General features: G+C 27.6%; 5 protein-coding genes across 10 annotated transcripts; 2 read left to right on the top strand and 3 right to left on the bottom strand.

The window, feature by feature from the left end:
* Positions 1 to 549: 549 nt before the first annotated feature.
* LOC122850269 lies at positions 550 to 3,002 on the top strand. 2 transcript variants are annotated; one of them, XM_044149404.1, is made up of 5 exons: positions 550 to 1,146; positions 1,222 to 1,511; positions 2,002 to 2,364; positions 2,425 to 2,550; positions 2,631 to 3,002. In XM_044149404.1, exons 1-5 carry the CDS (start codon positions 819 to 821, stop codon positions 2,949 to 2,951), a joined length of 1,428 nt encoding a protein of 475 aa, XP_044005339.1. In that variant the 5' UTR covers positions 550 to 818; the 3' UTR covers positions 2,952 to 3,002. The 2 variants fall into 2 exon arrangements, with proteins under 2 accessions (XP_044005339.1, XP_044005338.1); XM_044149403.1 differs by having other exon boundaries at positions 2,619 to 3,002.
* Positions 3,003 to 3,604: 602 nt separating this feature from the next.
* Positions 3,605 to 4,535, top strand: LOC122850292 (zinc finger protein 16-like). Its single transcript, XM_044149450.1, has 2 exons — positions 3,605 to 3,934; positions 4,007 to 4,535. Exons 1-2 carry the CDS (start codon positions 3,646 to 3,648, stop codon positions 4,435 to 4,437), a joined length of 720 nt encoding a protein of 239 aa, XP_044005385.1. The 5' UTR covers positions 3,605 to 3,645; the 3' UTR covers positions 4,438 to 4,535.
* Positions 4,536 to 5,505: 970 nt separating this feature from the next.
* Positions 5,506 to 11,707, bottom strand: LOC122850268 (adult enhancer factor 1). 3 transcript variants are annotated; one of them, XM_044149400.1, is made up of 5 exons: positions 10,848 to 11,707; positions 10,508 to 10,661; positions 8,451 to 8,869; positions 7,451 to 8,372; positions 5,506 to 7,380 (listed from the first exon to the last, which is right to left on the bottom strand). In XM_044149400.1, exons 3-5 carry the CDS (start codon positions 8,841 to 8,843, stop codon positions 7,238 to 7,240), a joined length of 1,458 nt encoding a protein of 485 aa, XP_044005335.1. In that variant the 5' UTR covers positions 8,844 to 8,869; positions 10,508 to 10,661; positions 10,848 to 11,707; the 3' UTR covers positions 5,506 to 7,237. The 3 variants fall into 3 exon arrangements, with proteins under 3 accessions (XP_044005335.1, XP_044005336.1, XP_044005337.1); XM_044149401.1 differs by having other exon boundaries at positions 11,185 to 11,707; XM_044149402.1 differs by lacking the exons at positions 10,508 to 10,661; positions 10,848 to 11,707 and adding an exon at positions 8,937 to 8,956.
* An 829-nt stretch (positions 11,708 to 12,536) lies between these two features.
* On the bottom strand, positions 12,537 to 19,047 carry LOC122850257 (zinc finger and SCAN domain-containing protein 5C-like). Of its 3 annotated transcripts, none has more exons than XM_044149385.1 (3): positions 18,221 to 19,047; positions 14,853 to 15,351; positions 12,537 to 14,777 (listed from the first exon to the last, which is right to left on the bottom strand). In XM_044149385.1, the coding sequence occupies exons 2-3, from the start codon at positions 15,311 to 15,313 to the stop codon at positions 13,466 to 13,468; spliced, it is 1,773 nt and encodes a 590-aa protein (XP_044005320.1). In that variant the 5' UTR covers positions 15,314 to 15,351; positions 18,221 to 19,047; the 3' UTR covers positions 12,537 to 13,465. The 3 variants fall into 3 exon arrangements, with proteins under 3 accessions (XP_044005320.1, XP_044005322.1, XP_044005321.1); XM_044149387.1 differs by having other exon boundaries at positions 12,537 to 14,756; positions 18,221 to 19,006; XM_044149386.1 differs by lacking the exon at positions 18,221 to 19,047 and adding an exon at positions 16,706 to 17,054.
* A 277-nt stretch (positions 19,048 to 19,324) lies between these two features.
* On the bottom strand, positions 19,325 to 20,772 carry LOC122850307 (uncharacterized transcriptional regulatory protein YLR278C). The gene is made up of 2 exons (XM_044149467.1): positions 20,358 to 20,772; positions 19,325 to 20,271 (listed from the first exon to the last, which is right to left on the bottom strand). The coding sequence occupies exons 1-2, from the start codon at positions 20,372 to 20,374 to the stop codon at positions 19,950 to 19,952; spliced, it is 339 nt and encodes a 112-aa protein (XP_044005402.1). The 5' UTR covers positions 20,375 to 20,772; the 3' UTR covers positions 19,325 to 19,949.

Here is a 20,772-nt window from a genome sequence, read left to right as displayed (position 1 = left end):
TTTAAAAATATATTTAAAATTAAAATTAGATGATTTTTATAGAGTTAATAATGTTCCGCTATGTTTGTTTTAAAAAAAATATAAAAAAATTATATATTGTGTGCATCTAAATATTTATCTACACAACACATCGTATGTGTACCGTAAACTACGATTACGATTCAATTTTTCAAAGCGCAATTTTTATATATTCTCAAGCATAAAAATTTACAGTAAACCTGTTACTTTTTATATTTTATTATGTACCTATATTTATATTTTTAATAAAAAATATTTTTAATTATTGTAAAAATATTGATTGATAATTTAAAATGTTTTTTTTAAATTCAGGTGAATGTCAAAGATGATGAGCAAAAAAAATAATTATTTTATCAAAACCTATTACAATTTATTAACATTAATGCAGGTATGTTATTGTTGTTTGTATTTTAATAATAAAAAAAAAATACATGTAGACATTCTAGAAAATATATTGAGGTAAAACGCACGATGCTCAATCCCACTACAAAACTAAATAATTCCTTGGTTGCTTTTGCTTCAAATTGTACACTCGAGTGAATCAGTCATAGTCAGTCACTGACCACGAGTACTTGTACAATAATTTTTTTATTATATGCTTGATAAATCATTTGGATATAATAAAACAGTTAAAAAAAAAATAGTGATGAATTAAATAATCACAGTTATTTGCATATTATATATTGTGTTTGTGATGTTGATGATGATGATGATGATAATGTTGTTAATAATGAAACTAAGTGAACACAGTGATGTAAATATTTAAATTATTCTATATAAATATTATTAAACAAACAAAAATGGATGATAAAATAACAGCAGACTCTACTGTACGTAGTCTAGAGTCAAATGTATCATCTGATACATCAAAAAATTCAATAAAAACTGGTGATTCTAAAACAGATAGTTGTAAAGATTCAAAATACTCAAAAGATATATTAATCAATAAATCATGTGAAAAAATATCAATTAATTATTTAACTGATAATGAAAATAATACAAAAAATAATAAAATTAACAATAACACAAATTTAAATGACAAAAATAAATTATCAAATAACATAAATAATAATGGTAGCAATGATACAAATATCATGATGATAACATCATGTGGACAATTAATATTTGGTAAATATATTAATTTTTATTTTTATTAAATAAATTTAATTTTCATATGATTTAACTATTTAATTAATATTTTAGGTCTTGTGTTAATAACATTTGGTATACTTGTGTTAATTCATGGTGTATCATTGGGAACATCCGGAGCTGGTCTCTGGGCTGGTATGAGTGCACTTGTTGCTGGTTCACTTGGTCTTGTTGCAGCACTTGCTGAATCAACATCAAAAACTTCATCATCAACTGGTTTTTCAACGGCTCATCTTGCAACGACTCTTGTTGCTCTTGGTCTTGCTAATCTATCAACAATTGCAGCAATTAATTCAATTGTTCGTGATGCAAGATCATCAGAATCTGATTTATACATTTCATCAGTAAGTTGATTTTTTCGTTTGTCTTTTAAATTTAAAAAGTTTAAAATTGTTTTTTTTTTTTTGTTTATAAATTGCGGTGAATTTCTCATTGGTCTTTTTTTTTTTTTCATTTTTTATCTCATTGCCTGGAGGTACAGAGAGATTTTTCGCTTCATTATGTTACTGGCCTCTTTTAGTCACAAGCAATCATTCCCATTGACTTTTGTCCTGTTTAAATACATATATTTTTATTTATTTTTTTTATAATATATATATACTTAATTTATCTATTTAATAAAATTATACATCAAAATATTGTCATTAAATTAAATAAACAAGTAAATATCTATTTTATAATAAAAAAAATATATAAAAGTTTTTTAATGTGGTAAATTGGCTCGGTGAAAGTTCAATGACAAGGCTAAAAGCGGTCAATTCATTATTCCAAAAATAAAAAAAAACCCATAAATTTTGAAATTAAAAATAAATAATAAATTGATTAATTTGTCAGACTGATGGAGATGGTAAATATGAACAAGAAAGTACAAGTTGGCCAGGTTTGTTGGCAAGCATTGGATTACTCGTGAGCAGTTTGTTGGAATTATTTGTTGCTGGTTACACCTGTATAAAGTTGAGTCCAAAATTGTGTAGCTGCCTGGTTAAACAGTCATTTGAGCCAAATAGTCAATTGGAAATAACTGATGTTGATGGTGATATTGGCAAATTAAAAACTAAAAATATGGTTCATCAGTGGGTTATTGCTCAAACACATTCACCTAAGAATTCAACACCACCATCACCATCAACGAGACAACAACAACAACCATTTTATATTGTTCATCAACCTCTTGTTACACTACAGCCACTTGTACAGGTAATTTAATTTATCAGATTGATTTTTTTTGATGATAAAAAAAATGATAAATATTTTTAGACACCTTATGGAGCTGTTCCATATTCAAAATATCCTCCAGGGGCATATCATCTTCCAGCGTATGGACCAATTCCAATGATACCCCAGGTGATGCCACCACTTGGTCGAGTACCATCAATGCAAATGGTAATTTTTTTTCATTTAAACATAATTCATTTACTAATAATTTGATTAATTAATTTTTTAAATTAAAGAAAAAATTACAGTATCGACCACGACAAAAAAAATATGCTATTGATCATCATCATCATCATCAGCATCAGCAACAGCAGCAGCAGCATCGTGGAGATGATGATTCAATGGAAAGAAAAAAAAATAATCGTGAAACAAAAACAGAACCAAAGCGAATGATGCTTCCAATTGGAGAAGATGATAATAATACACGTGATTTTTCATTGACATATACTGGTCTTGATAAAAAAATGTCTGAAGAATTTATATCAATCTGCATGGATCCAGAACGTAAATCAAGAACATCAAGTAATTATGGAAGTGAAATTGACTCGTCAAATGCTAAAAAATCATAAAAATTATTATTATTATATATTTTGTAAAAAAATAAAAAATTTATATATTTACTTATACTTTCTTATGTTTTTTAATGTAAAATAATAAATATAATGTTATTTGAAATTATTTATTTATTTTTTTCATTAGTAATAAAATGAAAAATATAAAATTGTCATTTGATGGATTATTTTATTACTGTAATAAAATGAAAAATCATCATTTCAATAAATTTCTAAACTTAATAGAAATAGAAATTACCAGGTGCGCAAATATAACAACGCAATACCATTCATGATATTCATCTTTTGAGAGAGACAAAAAACAAGAAGAAGAAGAAGAAGAAGAAGAGTAGTGTGTAAAAAAAGTTGTTCAACCACAAAACAGCTGATGCTTTGTCATCTACACACAGCGCAAATTTACAAAAATAATAATAAATAACTTGACATTTTTTTAACACACAATAATAATATTATTATTATTTTATAAACAAGTAAGTAAATAAATAAATAAACAAATAAATAATTTAAATTTTAAATAAAATAATCATTGATTTCAGCTAAACTTGATGACAATAATTATAAATGTGATATAAAAAAAATAAATAACAAATGATAATTAATCATGGCAATTGAATCAAGAGATGAAAAATATGAAAATGTCATTTATAATAATAGTAATAAAGATGAAAATTATAATAAAGATAATAATGAAATGATAAAACGTAATAATAAATCATTTGGTACACAAACAATTGAAAAAGTTGATGCATCAACAATGACTGATCCATTGAGTATTGATATTAAATTAACATCTGAATATTTAGCAAGATGTGAAAATTATCATAATAAATATAATAGCCAAGTTCAATTGCCAACGATGTCATTTATAAAATATGATGATGAGCATTCATCGTCAGAAACATCATCATTATCTCACAGCAGCCATGACATTAAGCCAAAAATTGAATATGACATTGAGCCAACAACAAGACATGTAAATGGTAAGATATTGCTGATAAATTAGAAATTAAAAAATTCCAGTTAATCATTTCAGTTGATGTATTATTTTCCAGATTGTTCCTATAGCTTTGAAGAACATCATGGACTTCTTGATGATGACAAACAACGTCCTTATATTTGTGATATATGTGGTGCTAGTTTAAAACGCAAAGAACATCTTGACCGTCATAAACAAGGACACAATAAAGACAGACCTTATCAGTGTTCAATGTGTTCAAAGGCTTTCAAAAGAAATGAACATCTTGCACGTCATATGATTATTCATTCAGGAAGTAAAAATCAAATATGTACACAATGTGGAAAGGCATTTTATCGTAAAGATCATTTAAAAAAACATTTACAAAGTCATAATGGTAATCGTGCTAATAAAACAAATGTCAATACTCGACAACACAATGATAATATTCAAAATGATGACATAAATTCAGCTCAAGTTTTTGGTAATTTTGCCATGATGATGAGGCAAGCCGGTCTTCGCACTTAATTCATTACATAATTAATATAATTAGCTAGTTTTTAGATTTTATTTTCTTATATATTTGCAACATTATAAAGTGACTATAATTTTTTTTTTATATTAATTATAATTCTAAAATATTTATTGCTCAAGTTATCAAGTTAAAAAATATCTCAATTAAATTACTATTAATAAATCCTAGTAATTATTCTCTAAATTAATTTAAAAATAATATTATTGTATTTATCAAAATGTTTTTCTTTATTTTCATAAGCTATTTTTTATATTTAAAAAATTAAAAAAACATTTTAAATTTTTGTTATTTATTGTTGAGTTAAAGCTAAGTTAATTAATTGAAAAAAAAAAAAAATATTAAACAACAAAAGGTATTCTGAATATTAAACTCTGACTTTATTACATATTTTTTTTTTGTTTATATATAATATTCTGTGGGATACATAGGAGCACTAAAAAAATTAAGTTATATTTATTTAAATAATGCTTGCGTCTATTAATAACAATTATTATTTAAAAAATCATTATATTGTTTTTTTGTATTTTATTTTTCAAAAGAGATTATGTGCTCTTTATAAAAAAATAAAAATTAAAAATCATCACTTATTTATATTATTGTAATAATAATAATTTTTTAATTTTATTTTTTTTGATCATTATTGTTTTTTTCTTTAAATCATCGAAATAAATATTATTGTAGTTGCGAAAATAAAAAATGCACAAAATCTTAAATTAGTTGTAAAACAATTCAAGGCTTGTTGTTAATTTTTTCTTTACTTATTTTTTACATTTTCATAGGCTGATTATAAATTATCAAGACTATTGGTTAAAGATTATTCAAATCTTTTTGTTATGCTTTGTACTATGTCGAGGAATTGTTTTATAATTTGCACACACACACCCAAATCCAAAATTTCATTGCAACAAATTTTTCTTTAATTATTTTCAATTTGTTTTTTTCATTTTTCATTAAATTTCAATACAAAAAATATTTTAATTAATCTCTTTTCTCTCTTTTTTCATTCATAGTAATCTTTTTTTTTTTTTTAATTTTCTTTTTTTCTTTTTATGATTATCGCGTTATTTTTTTTTTGTTTTTTAAATTTTGTTTGGACGTTATACATTTACTGACGTATTATTTTGTCGTGTGACAATAAATTGATAATAATATCAAAATAATAATAATTTATCCTGACACTCACACAATGTATACATTTTTTTTTTTAAAAAAAAGGAAAATTTATTTTTTTGTTTTTTATCATACCTTAATTATTAAACTATATATAATTCTAAATTTATTATTTTTTTTTTTCATCATTATAAATTACAAGCTTATTTTATTATTTTTATTAATGTCATTTTGTATACAAACTTATATATTCGTACAATTTAAATACGTACCCCTCGAGTTTTTAATTTTATTTTTATTTTTTCTCAATTATAGATCAAGTTGTTGTAAATGCCTCAATTGCAATATTTTTTTTACAATTAAATTTTCATCATTTCTCTTTACATTAATGCATTGTTTCATTTATTTTTTTTTTTATCATAGTACGTCGTGCTTAGTCTTACTTAAATAATTATCATCATTACTTGAGGTCTGAAAAAACCTGAATTACGTTTTTTTTTTTTGTTTTAATTTGCATGTGTCAACTCACAATAATAAACTTAATACTGTAAATTTTTTTTTATTTATTATTTTAAAATGATAAATCAGTAGAAAATTCATTTGTATTATTATTATTATTTTGTTTTTTTTTAACTAAACAGCTCCTGGCTGTTTAGTGTTATTATTACACATTTTAATTATTTTTTCTAGTTAAATAAAAATAATAATGTCTCTATCTCTCTGTAAATTTATAAAATAAAATTTTTCAAAAATAATAATCATAATAAATTGCCAGAAATATTTGTATGTTTAATTAAAAATTAAAGGAAGATGTGCCAAGTACAACTCAATCACAAATCATCACAACCAGACGTTGATCTTTTTTTTTTCTTTTTTGTATAATAATAATAATCATTTGACCATCATTTTTTATAGAAGACATTAATTTACAAATGAAATATTACGATCAAAATAATGACACTCAATATTTTGACCATTATATTTTAGAAAATTAGATTTAAAAAAATATCAACTTATTTAATTAATCAGTGCTCAACGAACTTTATAATAATATCTATCTAAATTCAATATACTAATTAAAAAACAAATTGTAAAAAATTAATAAACAAAATAAGCATAATATTAAAAAAAGTACGAATTTTTTTTTTACCTTCTAGATTTCATGGTGATAGTATATAATAATACATGACAAATATTAATAAGCGCGATATAAATATATAATTTACATATTTTAATTTTTTCATTATACGTTATTAATTAATAATTAATATTTTCATATAAATTCCCCCGAAAAAACATTAATTTATCTTTGTTCATCAAAAACTCAAAAATAAAAATATCATGGATTCATCATAATCAACTAATTGTTTTTTTTCATTTAAAAAAAAAATAAAACAAAATATAATATTTATATTTACCACGTATAATGTTAAATTTATAATAATAATAATAATAATAGAATATTGACCCTCAAAAATCTTTGACATGACTGAGGAATCCAAGTGTATCATGTGCTGCTTGATAATGGCTTGTTGTTGGTAATGATGTACTAACAGCTGCTTGATGCGCAGCAGCATTAACAGCCGCAAGATGATGATGATGTAATGTTGTATGATGAGTTGTTTGATGAGCATGAATAATATTATTCGGATTGGGAACTTGAAAGTTCCCAGGTGGCGGGGCTCAGGATAAAAGTGGACCTGAATGCCCAACAGGAAGAACTGATGATGTACCAGCAATATTATTTGTAACATTATTATTATTATTAGTATTATTTTGTTGCTGTTGTTGTTGTTGCTGCTGTTGTTGTTGATTTTGTTGATTACCTTAAATAATAAATTAAACAAAATAAATAAATGTTAATGCGTTGAATAAATATTGACAAATATTATTTACCAGCATTTTGACTGAGCTCAGCTTTGACTCTTCTTGCAATATGACTACGTGTATGTTTTCTCAAATGATCTTTACGATAAAAACCTTTACCACATTCAGTACAAACATGTCGTTTTTCACCAGAATGAATGACAAAATGTAGAGTTAATTGTTCCTTTCTTTTAAATGCTTTTAAACATACAGTACAAACATATGGTCTTTCAGGATTATGTGATTGTTTATGACGTGTTAAATGATCTTTACGTTTTAATCCAGCACCACATATGTCACATACAAAACGTCGTTCAAGTGTATGACCAAGTAAATGTTGTTCAAGTAATTCACGTTCTGGATATGCCATATGACATTCAGGACAACAATATAATGTTGAACCATCAAGTGCTGTTGTTAATCTAATTTCACCTGGTTTTGGACGTGGTTTTTTTTCTTTAGGTTGTTTCTTTTTTTTCTTTTTTTTAGAACTTGGTGACATCATAATATTTGGTGTTGTTGTTGTTGCTATTGCCACAGAGGTAGTTTGTGCTTGCATTTCAGTTTCTTTTTTAATACTTTCAGCTGAATATTTTAAAAAATGATGCAATGATAGTGGCAATGTACTTGCTGGTAAATGACTTAGATAATCAGCAACTGTTGAACCAGGTGTTGCCAATGATTGCCATGTTGCTGGCATTGATGCTGGTGTTTGTGTATGTGCATGTTGTTGATGATGTTGATGCAAAGAATAATCTTGTTGCTGTTGTTGTTGCTGCTGCTGCTGTTGTTGTTGTTGTTGTTGTAATTGTTGTTGATTTGTACCATTTGTTGTTGTGGTTGTTGTTGCTGGTGATGATGTTGTTGTTGTTGTATCATTATTTCTACCACTATGTTCATCATTTGTTTTTTTATCTTTTTTTTCTTTTTCTTGTAATAAATTACAAATATCCTGTTGAATTAAATTAAATTAAATTAAATTAATTATTTATTATTATAAATGCGTATTAATTTTTATTTAAAAAATTACCTGATGATAAGAACGTTTTTCTTGCATTATTACTGGTGAATTTGATAAACGTTGATGTATACTTTGTGATTGTGAATATGGAATATTTGGATAATGATGAATATTACTATTTGAATATGATGTTTTATTATTCATCATAATACCACCTTGACTTGATTGACTTGCATGTGTACCATTAATTTCTGTACGATATTTACCAACAACAGGAACTCCAATTGGTGGTTGATTTGTAAAATGATTACCATATCTTGAACTAGTACTACCAACACCAATACCAACACTTGCACCACCACTTGCACCACCAGCACCACCACCACCACTACCATCAGCAGTAAATTGATGTATACTAGGGATACTACCAGGAAAATGACTGCCAAACGGTGGAAAATTCATTTTCAAATTTTTTTTTATTTAAAAACCTGCAAAAAAAAAATAAATATAATACTATTATTTAATTACAATATAAAAACATTAATTTTTTATTACCCAAATTAATAATTTTATACACATGTTTATTTTTTATCAAAAAAAAAAAAAAAAAAAAATCAATTTAATTATTTTTTTTTTCGATTTTTAATTTGACAATTTAACACAGCAGCACGCGGTCATACTTGGTAAAAAATAAAAAAAATAAATATATATATATATTTTTTTCAAGTAAACCAAGCAAAAAAATCAACCCCCAACGACCAACGTCACAATGAAAGTTGTCTCGAGTTACCCTCTCTCAAATATAAATATATATATATATGTGGTACATAGCCCCGGTCGCCCAGTTGTGTCGCCATACATATACAAGCAAAGGGGGTTGAGAAGCAACCACTACTACCCTTGCCAGCTCACCACGTTGCCGTCAATAATCCCTCCCCCTGCCTACTCTACCCTCTCTCTCATCTATAAAACCGCGTCGACCATCGACCCCCGCGACCCGCACAACAACTACAGGGGTACAACGGCGCGCTCACGACATTTTAACATGTCAACCAGTGAATTATATTACTCTTCTCTTTATATGTGTATATATAATCATCCCTTACTCCCTCCCTCCTGCCACCATCACCCCCCAGGGATCAATGTCACTCCTTCTTTCTCTCTACCAAAACAACCCGGCACACCCCTCTCTCATCCAACTAAAATCAATTAGCCAAAAATAAATAATTATTATACTTGTATTAAATTAACATTAAAATTAAAATTTTATTTTTATATATTAAATTATAAATATAAATAAATAAATATACTTATATATAATTAATGGTAAAAATAATACAACAGCATATATATGATTAATATTTATTTATTTATATTTATTAGTTTATATATTTAAAATTGTCGCTGGTACAGAGAAAGAGAGTCTCGATCGAGTTGTGTTGGCTCTGGGGGGTGAGTTGATAAAACAAGGGGATGAGACTCGCGGAAATTGGCGAAAGAAGGAGGAGGAGGATAAAGGGGTGAAAAAGAGGGATGGGCTGACTATGAGGACCAACATTGGCGCTGTTTCGATGCTGACGCTGTTATACAATATCTATAATTTGCGAAAAAAAAAAAATAAAAAAATAATGTTTTTGATAAAAGAGAAGGCGGGTGGGCAGGCGGGCGGATAAATGGGGGGATGAATTGTGCAAAATAATGGCGAGGGTTGTTGGTGAATGCTCGAATTATTATTTAAAATAAATATTTTATTTTTAGATACTTATAAAAAAAAAATTTTTTTTGCAATATAAAATATAACATAAGGATATACCTACGTATTAGACTATTAGTTGTATGAGCGAGTTGAAATATTACACACAGATTTTGCGCGTGTGTATTGCCTCATATAAAACCACGAATTTTGGCAGAGATATAAAATGGCCGGTTTGCCGGTCCTAACTCTAACCAGATATACGAAAAAAATATAATCCAAACTCGTATATAAAAAGCAAAAAGATTTTCATTAAAAAATCAACAAATTTTTCATGAAAATTCAAACAGTATAAATATTTCATTTTTAAATTAAAAATAAAATAAAAAAATCAATAAATTTAATTAAAAAATACATAGATATATAAACTTACCATTCAAATGTATAATATAAATTCACTCAATTTTTTTTGTCCAATGCGAAAAAAAAAAAAAAATTCACTCTGTTATTTAAACAACTCAAAAAAAATTATTCACAATAAAATCTCACGTGGTGGTTGATTGTGCTCCAACTTTACGTAAATATACCTATATATAAATCCACACACTCACAATATATATCCACATGTAATATATAATATAATATAATATATAAATAAAAAATAAAAATAATAATTTAAATAAAAATAAATATCCAAGAGAGAGAGAGAGAGAAAAAAGAAGAGAGGTGAAAATGAAAGAAAAAAAAAAAAAAAAACAATCCTTGAAGCTCACAACTCTTTCTGGATTGTCGATGACACCTGTCTCTTGAGTGTCGAGTGTGTTGTCGGTGTTGTCCCCCCACCATCCACCCTCAACTATGCCAGCCTCTTAACTATTTTTTCTCGAATACTCTGTAGCACCCACAACCCAACCATCAACTCTAAAAAGGCCCCTTCCTTTCTCTCCTCGTATTTCCCAATCCACCTCTTTTCATCGACCCCCCTCGCGAATATTTGTCGGCTCGTTTTTAGGGACACACACAGAGAGAGAAGAAGAAGAGACTTGTGTATACAGTCAACAACTACCCCTCATTTTATTTTATTTTATATACATATTATTTTTTACTCACTTTTACTCGCATGTACTATTTCATGATTTGTCTACTACTCGCGCAATACAGCAATCTCTCTTTCTCTCTGTGTATGTTAGTTATGTATTCTCATTTGATATTGCCAAAAAATACAAGACCCCCAGACACATCCTTTTTTCCCCTTGTCATTTTTTTATTTTTTTTCTACCAACACATATCTTTATCACCAATATCCTTTACGCACTCATCGCGCATATATATACTCTTTCTTTTTTTTATTTTTTTATTTTTACCACCCACCCAACTCCTCCCTTTTTTTTGCCAATCTGCCCAACAGCCAAAACGACTCGCTAAACAGCGAAAACGACGAAAATACCCGAATCAAGTCTATCCACATTTCGTTGTCGTGTTACTCCGATTCACCACTTTGCTAGAATTATTATTATCATTATCATTTGATAGCGTTGTTAATGTTTGTGTTGTTGTTATTATTAGAATTTACGACAATCTAAAAAAATTTTAAAAAAAGGGATGAGCACGTTAAGCTGCTGCTGCTGGGCTCCAACACACAGATTTAGTAAACCTGTTTTTTTTTTTTTTTCTTTTTTTTTTCGACATACGCTTGTGCCACTTAATTTCTAATCGAAAAATTAACATAAATTTAGACACACATGTTTTAGTAATGCTATTTTTTTTTTGTAGTAAATTTACGGTTTTTTATTTTTCATTTTTTTTTTTTCTTTTTACCAATATTAATGTAAGTAACAATAAAAATGGCTTAAATATACGAAATCGTAAGATCTAGATAATACCTATTTTAAAATAATAATAATAAAATAACTTTTTTTTTTTTTTTATTTCATTTAACTTCGTACAATTTTATACCCGCGGCCTTAAGATGTGTGCTGATGAATTATTTTTTAAAAATGTTTTTTTTATTTATTCTATTTTTTTTGTCAATATATAATTTAATTATGTATATATAAATTAAATAGAAAAAATAATGTAGAAAGCAATATAATATATATATATATATTTTGTTTTTTTTTCTATATGTCAATGTTGTATTATTAAATTGTTAATTTTTCTTATTTCCCTAGTAATCATTTTGCATTTAATAAATTCAATTTTTATATAAATATCATTTCATGACATTTTATTAATTATTCATATTAATTATTTATAATTGAATCGAAAAAAAAAGCACTCAGTTTCTATCGTTTGTTTTTGCATTTCGAAATCATCATGAGGCTGTCGAAAAAAAGAAACAAAAATTTCTAATCCAATTTGTTAAAATTTAATTGGAAGATTATCTGAGAGACAATTATCTAATTTATATCAAGATTATTATTATCACTATTTTATTATTATAATTTTTGCAAAAATATAAACTAATTTTGTGTCGCATTATTAAATTTATTGATTTTTTTTTTCTTTTAAATAACAGATGCGTACAATAATTAATTAATGCGGTCGTCGTATTCGTCATCGTCTCACTGAGATGGATAAATTAAATTTTCATTAAATGAAAAAATAATAATAACAACAATGAGACAGTCAGAAATTAAAAAGAAAAAAAAGTTTTTTGTATTTAACAATTGCACGTCTATTTACAATTATAATCCATCACCTAATTATTTATTTACGTATTTAATATTTTCACGGTTAATTCTTAGTGGGGTATTTTTCAGTGCGACAGTTATTTTTATATAATAGAAAAAAAAAAAAAAAAAGAAAAAAAAAAAAACAATAAAATATTATCATTCATTTGCATGCCCACACTGGTGTAAAATCATAAAATAATTATATATAAAATATAAATTGATTATCAAATTGCCAACAAAGATTACTCGCTTCGTCATACAATTTATTATTTTATTATTTTTTTTTGTTTTATTTAATAAAACAAACATATTATAATTCATGCTTGTATGATGTTTTTTTTATTCTTTTCAACGAGTCAATTATATATATATATATTAAATTAGAAAAAAAAAAAAAAAAAAAATATGTATAATAATAAATTAGCAAAATTAACAACTAACAAGCATGATAATTAGCTAGTCCTAAAAATTATCTCAAATAGGGATCATTTTTTTTTAAATATAATTTTCTTATATAAATTAACACAATATTAGTGTTAAATTTATTGGGGACATTACAAAGTTCCAAGAGATCTTTTCGTTATTTATTATTCAAACTTAATGAATATTATTTTTGTTTTTTTTTTTTTTTAAAGGATTTTATCCTTTGCCCGACGATGATTAAATCGAAAATACCGCCTGGTGGTGGTTTGTTCCACCAAGGCGGTTGAGTGTTGCTAATGTTGTTGTTGTTGTTGTTGTTGCTGCTGCTGTTGTTGCTGCTGTTGTTGTTGTTGCTGTTGTTGATGAAGTATTGCCATTGCACCAGTTTCAGCAGCAGTTGGTAAAACAACAGTTGATTGTTCAGAAACAGATATTTGATGAATATGTGCTTGTGATCCTTCACCAACTTGTATTTGTATTTGTTGCAATTCAGGTACTGAATTTTGTTGCATTTCATTTTGTTGTTGTGTTTGTTGTGATTGATCATTTTGCTGTTGCTGTTGTTGCTGTTGTTGTTGTTGTTGTTGTTGATTTTGTGCACCATCTGGATCTTCTTTAGCTCGTTTAGCAACATGTGATCTAGCATGTTTTCTTAAATGATCTTTACGATAGAATGCCTTTCCACATTCAGTACAAACTTCAGTTTTTTGTCCAGAATGAATGACAAAATGTAAATTAAGATGTTCTTTTCTTTTAAAACCTTTCATACAAACAGAACATACAAATGGTCTATCAGGATTATGACCAAGTTTATGTCTTTCTAAATGTTCTTTACGTTTTAAACCAGCACCACATATGTCACAAATAAATCTACGTTCAATTTTATGACCAATTAAATGTTGTTCAAGTAATTCTTTTTCTGGATATGCCATATTACATTGTGGACAACAAAATAATGTTGTACCATCAAGTGCTGTTACAATACTAACTTGTCCTGGTTTTGGTTTTTTAGGTTTTGGTGGTTTTTTCTTGTATTTTTTTTTTCTTTTTGGTTTTGTTCCTGATTCTTGTTCTTCTGGTAAATCTGGTACAATTTCAGTTTCACCACTTGCAACAGTTATTTGTACAGTTGTTTGTTCACCATTAGCACCAACAACTGTTGATCCAGATGCATCAATACCATCAGCACCCAAAGGACTTGATTCAATTGCTGCTTCACGTTTTATTGTATCAGCATTAAATTTTAAAAAATGATGTAAACTAACTGGTAATTGACTTGATGGTATACGTGATAAATAATCAGCAACTGTTGAACCAGGTGTTGCAATACTTTGCCATGTTGCTGGCATTGCTGATCCAAAATCTTCATTACTTTGATTACCTTGATTTTTAACATTACCACGTTTTATTAATGCAACTGGTGTTGTACCTGGTTTAATATCTTCTTTTGAATCTTCCATACTTTCACGAAGTATTAAATCTTGTGGTATTTGTGCAACAATTTGTAGACCCTCTGGTGCACCAGGTAATTGTACAGTTTGTTGTATTGTTTGTTGTGCTGTACTTGTAACAGCTGTTGATGTACTTTGTGTTGTTTGTTCAGATCTATTTAATGAAAATAATTTTAATTCATAAATTTGATAATTCAATTAAAAACAATGATAATAATTTTAAACTTACGTTTGTGTTGTTGCAACAGTATTTTGTGGTTGTACTTGTATTTGTAAATTTTCATTACCCTGTTGACTATAAGCAACAGTCAATACAGTTGCTGCACCCTGTGGAAATTGACTGAGTAATGGAGCAAGATGATATTTTGGTTGATCACCATTATTACCACCTTGTGTTACACCTGGATTAACAACTTGTATATGTACTGTTTGTTGTTGTTCAGTACCATCTTTACCAGGTACTGTTATTGGAAGTGTTATTATTTGTTGTTGATTATTTCCACCTTGTACAGCAAAACCATTTGGATCAACTGGACGTAAATAATGTAATCCACCTTCACCACTTGATAATACACCAACAACTTGACCACCAGCAGCTGATAAATTTTGGGCAAATTTTGCTGTTGTAAATGGATGTGCACCACTTGGCAATGTGCCAGTTGTAAAACCCGGAAATGGTGTGAAATTCATGATTTCACACTTGAATCAACAATGCCAATTGTTGATATCTGTAAAATAATTTAGAAAACAAAAAAAATAATAAAAACATTATATTAATTATTTTTATTCATAATTCAAGTTCATTCAAGTTCATTCAAGTTGATTCATTCATACATCATCATATGACTATGTAATTTTTTTAAAAATTTATGTAACTACCACCACCAGCAACAGCAGCATTAACAAGTTACATTTTTTTTTTTTTTTTATTTTTCTCATCTTTTTTTCCCATCCCCTCTTTATTATTATCCTCCTTCTTTTCTGAATTGCTGACACGCGCCGCCAAGTCAGCCACCACACGATTCTCTTTCTCCCATCAGCACCACCATCACCACCACTACTATTTTCAATGATTTTGGTGGTGGCGGTGGCGGTGGCATGCTGACGGGAGTTTGGTACTTGATGGGAGTATCAACGTGAACTATTATTATGTAGGTACCAGTTGTAAAAGCACATTTAAAGAAGGGTAGGAGTTGAATATTAAATCAAGCTTTTTCATCATGATGATGAGGATGATGATAATGTATCTCCTACTTGTAACAATTACCCTCTCTTAAAATTGTTCATATTGGCAGCTTGTTTCTGTTCACAAGACAATTGTCAAGTGCGTGGGAGAAAACCTACCTAAACCAAGTAGTTTAGAGATGGATGTTGATACCCCACTTTTATTTTTTTCTTTCTTTTTCCATAATAAAGCTGGATTTGGAAAATGGGAGAAAATGAGGGTTAACATAGGGAGATATGATACTGACTGAATATTCAATTGAATTACTTGGTACAAGAGTGGTACTATATTGGAGAACAATCAAGGTGGTGGTGATGGTGGTGTTGATGATGACAACAATGAAGATGAAGAAGAAGAAGGGCCTTTAAATTTGTGAATGTTGTTGTTGTTGTTGTTGTGGTGGTTTGTCAAGACACCTATGACCTATTACCAAGTGGATGACCAATCAAGTCATTCATTTGATGATGATGATAATAATGACTATCAGGAACAAGGAATATTTAAGAGGAAAGAAGGGTGACTAACTCCCGGTTAGCAGTGGTGGCAGGCTAAACGAAGGGTAGGGGCATTAACCAAGAAAGAAGGGATACAACAACTCCCATGCGATCGCACGCGAGGAAACATGAGGGAAGGGAGAAAAACCAGTGATAGAACATACACTTGTGATTCGGGGGGATACGATACCTAGTGTGAATCCCACACTCGTGGGTGCCCTTGATACTCCCAGGGGTTTAATAAACGTGATTTTAATTTTTTTTTTTTATCAATTGTATTACACTAATAATATAATGTAGACTAAATATTGTTAGATAATTTATTTTTATTATTTCGTTTTTTCTGCTAAGATAACTTCTTACCTTGTCATACAAACACCAGTGTTGAAGACTCCAATTTATATATAGATATATATACTGGCTTGTATATTGTTGCCAACCAAATCAATGAGACTTGCTCCGACTTTTTTTTAATAAATCAATTTTCAATTAAATATAAATAAAACATACAACACTGTATTTAATAATAAATATACTCAACAAGTTATTATGTCATTATAATATATTTTTATAGATAAATATTAATAATGACATTGTTAATTTGACCATCAAGTAGACAGTTATTGAATTATAATCGAAGCAACGATTCACGGCAGACGTGGATACAGTCACTGCAGACTTTCTATAATCACGTCGTGACGTAATAAAATATATACAACAACTAAACAACTGCGCAGTACAATGTCCTTTGACATTTCATTAAATATTTTTATTTATTTATTATTATTATTATTACTATTATATAAATAAATACAATAATAATTTTTAAAATGATTTTTTTCTTTCCTAAAAATATATAGGTGATATACATGAGAGAAAATTGATGAAAAAAAAAAAAAAAAAGTTATTTTAAATAACAAAATGGCCGTTTTAAATGTATATTAAAATGTGTGTTAGCTTGTACATGAAAACTGGGCGTTGGCTTGAACAAATAAAAATGCCACGTCAGCATCTTCCATTTTAAATGCCAACAACATATGCAAGCATATGTATATCAATGAAAAAAATGCACCTCATAAGATGAGAAATTATTTAAAAGGCCAAATGACATCTTGACAAATATTTGTAAACAAAAAAAGCAAAAAGTATATTTACACCCCCACTTAGGATGTATTGTTGATACTTGTCGTGGGGGTGATGTCAAGACTCAAGACTCAAGACCACGAGGAGATATGTTAAATAATGGGAAAAAAAAAAAAAATGAAAATCATTTGGGGGTAGATGATAGGGTGGCCAAGTGGGGAATCAAAAAGACAAATGAATAATTGTTGCAATTGAAAATAGAGTTTTTGCATTTTGCAAGTTCAAGTTGATGATACCAAGAAGAGATAACAACACAAATCAAGTGTGGAGAATAAAATCATCATCATCATTATCATCATCAAAAGAGAAAAAATATAAAAAAGACACATTGGCATGATGGGTTTTTGTATTTAAAACGGAGGGGCCACGGATGTTGGTAGCACCCACCACCACGCAATTTTCAACCCCACCAGCTTCTCACCACTGTCCGCACCTCCAACCACCCCACCAAAAGCCCTCGTTGAGCCTGAGCCAGACCAACTATGAGGTATCCGCGACGATTTTAGTGTCTTGGGGTGGGTGCTCTCGACGACCACTGTGTTTGCGATTATTTTAAATATATAAACTCTTATCATTTTTCATACAGTGTTTATTTGTGAATTTGACGTTTTAAAATGACAACAAACAACCCTTCAATTGTCATTTATCCAGATGATGCTCAATCAACAAGTTACAACAACCAACAACTATTACTACTACTATTATTATTATTATTATTATTTAAAATCAACTTACCAGTTTTGGATGTACTCACAAACTGAGTGAATTTTATATTATTACTGTGGTGTAATAACCCTTTCCAATAGTCCAACAGTTTTTTTTTAATTTTATTTTTTAAATATTATTATTATTATTGTTGTACTGTAGACGACAGACTGTTGGTTTCACCGTACGATATGATGATGATGATGATGATGATGGCATTAAACTACATATTCAACAATACACACAACTACTCACAATTGTTTTTTATATTTTTTTCAAGTTAATTTTTATCATCACAAACAACAATTAATAATAATGGTTTTTTTGTTTATAATTAAATTTTGCTTGGATTATTGGTAAATTGTATGATATATTATTTTGTTGAATAATAAAAAATACATTTTATTGGGGCACACAGAGTGTGGGCCTGGTTTAATACAGCCTGGCACTGAACGTGTCGACGCACTCGTGTTCTCGTTTCTCCCTTCAAACCGACTTTCCCATTTCTATGAAGGCGCAAACTGACGCGACAACATACAACGGTGTATTTTCTATCTCACTTTAATATATGTATCAACTATCGCTTGTACTTGCTCTGTCTCTCTCTCTTTTTCTTTTTTTTTAAAAATGACGCTACATTTTTGCGTAAACACACACATGCACTTTGTTGCTCATGAGAATAACGTCTACACTCTACATGTCTCAACAGCAATAGCAGACATGTAAAGGGGGTCAACTCTCTCAATCACACACATGCACATTTACGTACTTATTCTCTTATTTTACTTTTTTAAATTAAATTAATCAGAGAGAGAAAGAGAGGGTGGTATTGATACCGTTAATCGTTGTTGTTATTGTTGTTGCATACATTGATAAATATTTACTACAGTTTGTGTATGTGTGTCAATTGTAGTACCATTTTTCAACACAACAAGTGCTGTAATCGTATTTGCAAAAAAAAATTTAATTTAATTATTATTGAGTAAAAATTTAATTTAGAAAAAAAAAAAATATTAATTCTTTTTTTCTTGTAATTATTAATTATTTATTTTTTAAATTGGGTAATTTATGCTTTTTGTTTAATTTTTATAAATAATATTGCTATTTTTTATAATAAATTAAAATAATAACGGTACTTTTATTTTATTTATTTATTTTATTTTTTATAGCGGTTTTTTCGTAGATAATAATAATGATGATGATTAATTTATAAATGACATATTAAATTATGATTAAATTATAGAAAATTAATTTTAACAGATCCAACAGATGCATCAGTAGCATCAGGGTTAAATGGACTTGACTCATTTGTATTAATATTAAATTTAATAATAAAAATTAAACAGTTGGTTGTACTTGATTTTTGTTGAACCAAGTGTTACAATGATTTATCATAATGATGATCCAGACTACTTTTTCATTACAATGATAGACTGAAAAAGTATTAAATATTGTGGTACTTGTTCAACAATTGTTGGACCTTCTGGCGCATCAGATAATTGTACAATAGCCTCTGATTGTGACAATTGATAAAGATTAAGAAAAATATTTTTACATAGTAAATGAATTTACTTTCTAAATTATCCAAAAAAATATAAATTTTTTTGTTTTTTATTTAACAATTCAAACTAAAATTATTATTATTTATTATCAGAATTATTTTAAGTATGAAGAGAAGAAGAAAATATTTATATTATGTATATTAATTAATCGATTGATGAAAAAATAATGTCAATGATGTTGATGATGAAGATGAAGATTATTGATCATTCGTACGTCTATTCATCCTATCAGTATAAAGTGAATACAACAGTTTATTATTTTCATAATAATATGGATTATCATTGGCATTCAAATGTGGTCGATAATCTTGTGACTGATAACCATTGCAAGATGATGAAGATGATGAATGCTGTGATGATTCTATATTATTTGTTGTCACTGAATTATTTCCATTGCTCCAATTATTACCAATCTGTTGATTTACTGGTTTACCAAGACTATTGATGTGTAAATTATTTATCCTTTTACTCAATGGTGTAAATTCACTGCTTTCATCATCAGCATTACGAACTCTTTTTCTAAAAAATTATTATAAATAAAATTTTACAATTTAGCTTTTAGGTTATAATCAAGTATTTAAATTAAATTATTAAATTTTGCTAACCTGTTGGCATGTGTCATTTTGATAACAATTGACCTTGTCACTACTCAATATATAAATTATAACTTGAAAATTTATTTGTTTATTCAAAAATGTTTATCATCACAATTTACTATTATTTTTTGTTTATAAATAATAAATATATTTTCATCAAAAACAAAATAAAACGTAATTTACACACACGAACAGTCGAACACACAGTCAATTTATTTGATTACCAAAATTTTAATTTGTCAATAAGTGATAATGGCAATTTATTTATTTATTTTTGACAGGCCAGAATGGCAGAATTTTGCCAATTACTTTTTTTTTTTTTTTTCTAGTTTAAATGATTTTTTCTTTTATTTTATATTTTTTTGTTTAATTAATTATTTACAATATATTGACAAGATGATGATGATTCTTCGTGTGTGCACTT

This window comes from Aphidius gifuensis, linkage group LG2 (assembly GCF_014905175.1).
Source record: "Aphidius gifuensis isolate YNYX2018 linkage group LG2, ASM1490517v1, whole genome shotgun sequence".
In the NCBI taxonomy this organism is placed as follows: Eukaryota; Metazoa; Arthropoda; class Insecta; order Hymenoptera; family Braconidae; genus Aphidius; species Aphidius gifuensis.
Note: the sequence above shows the minus strand (reverse complement) of the source record. Positions and strands in the feature narration are given on the sequence as shown.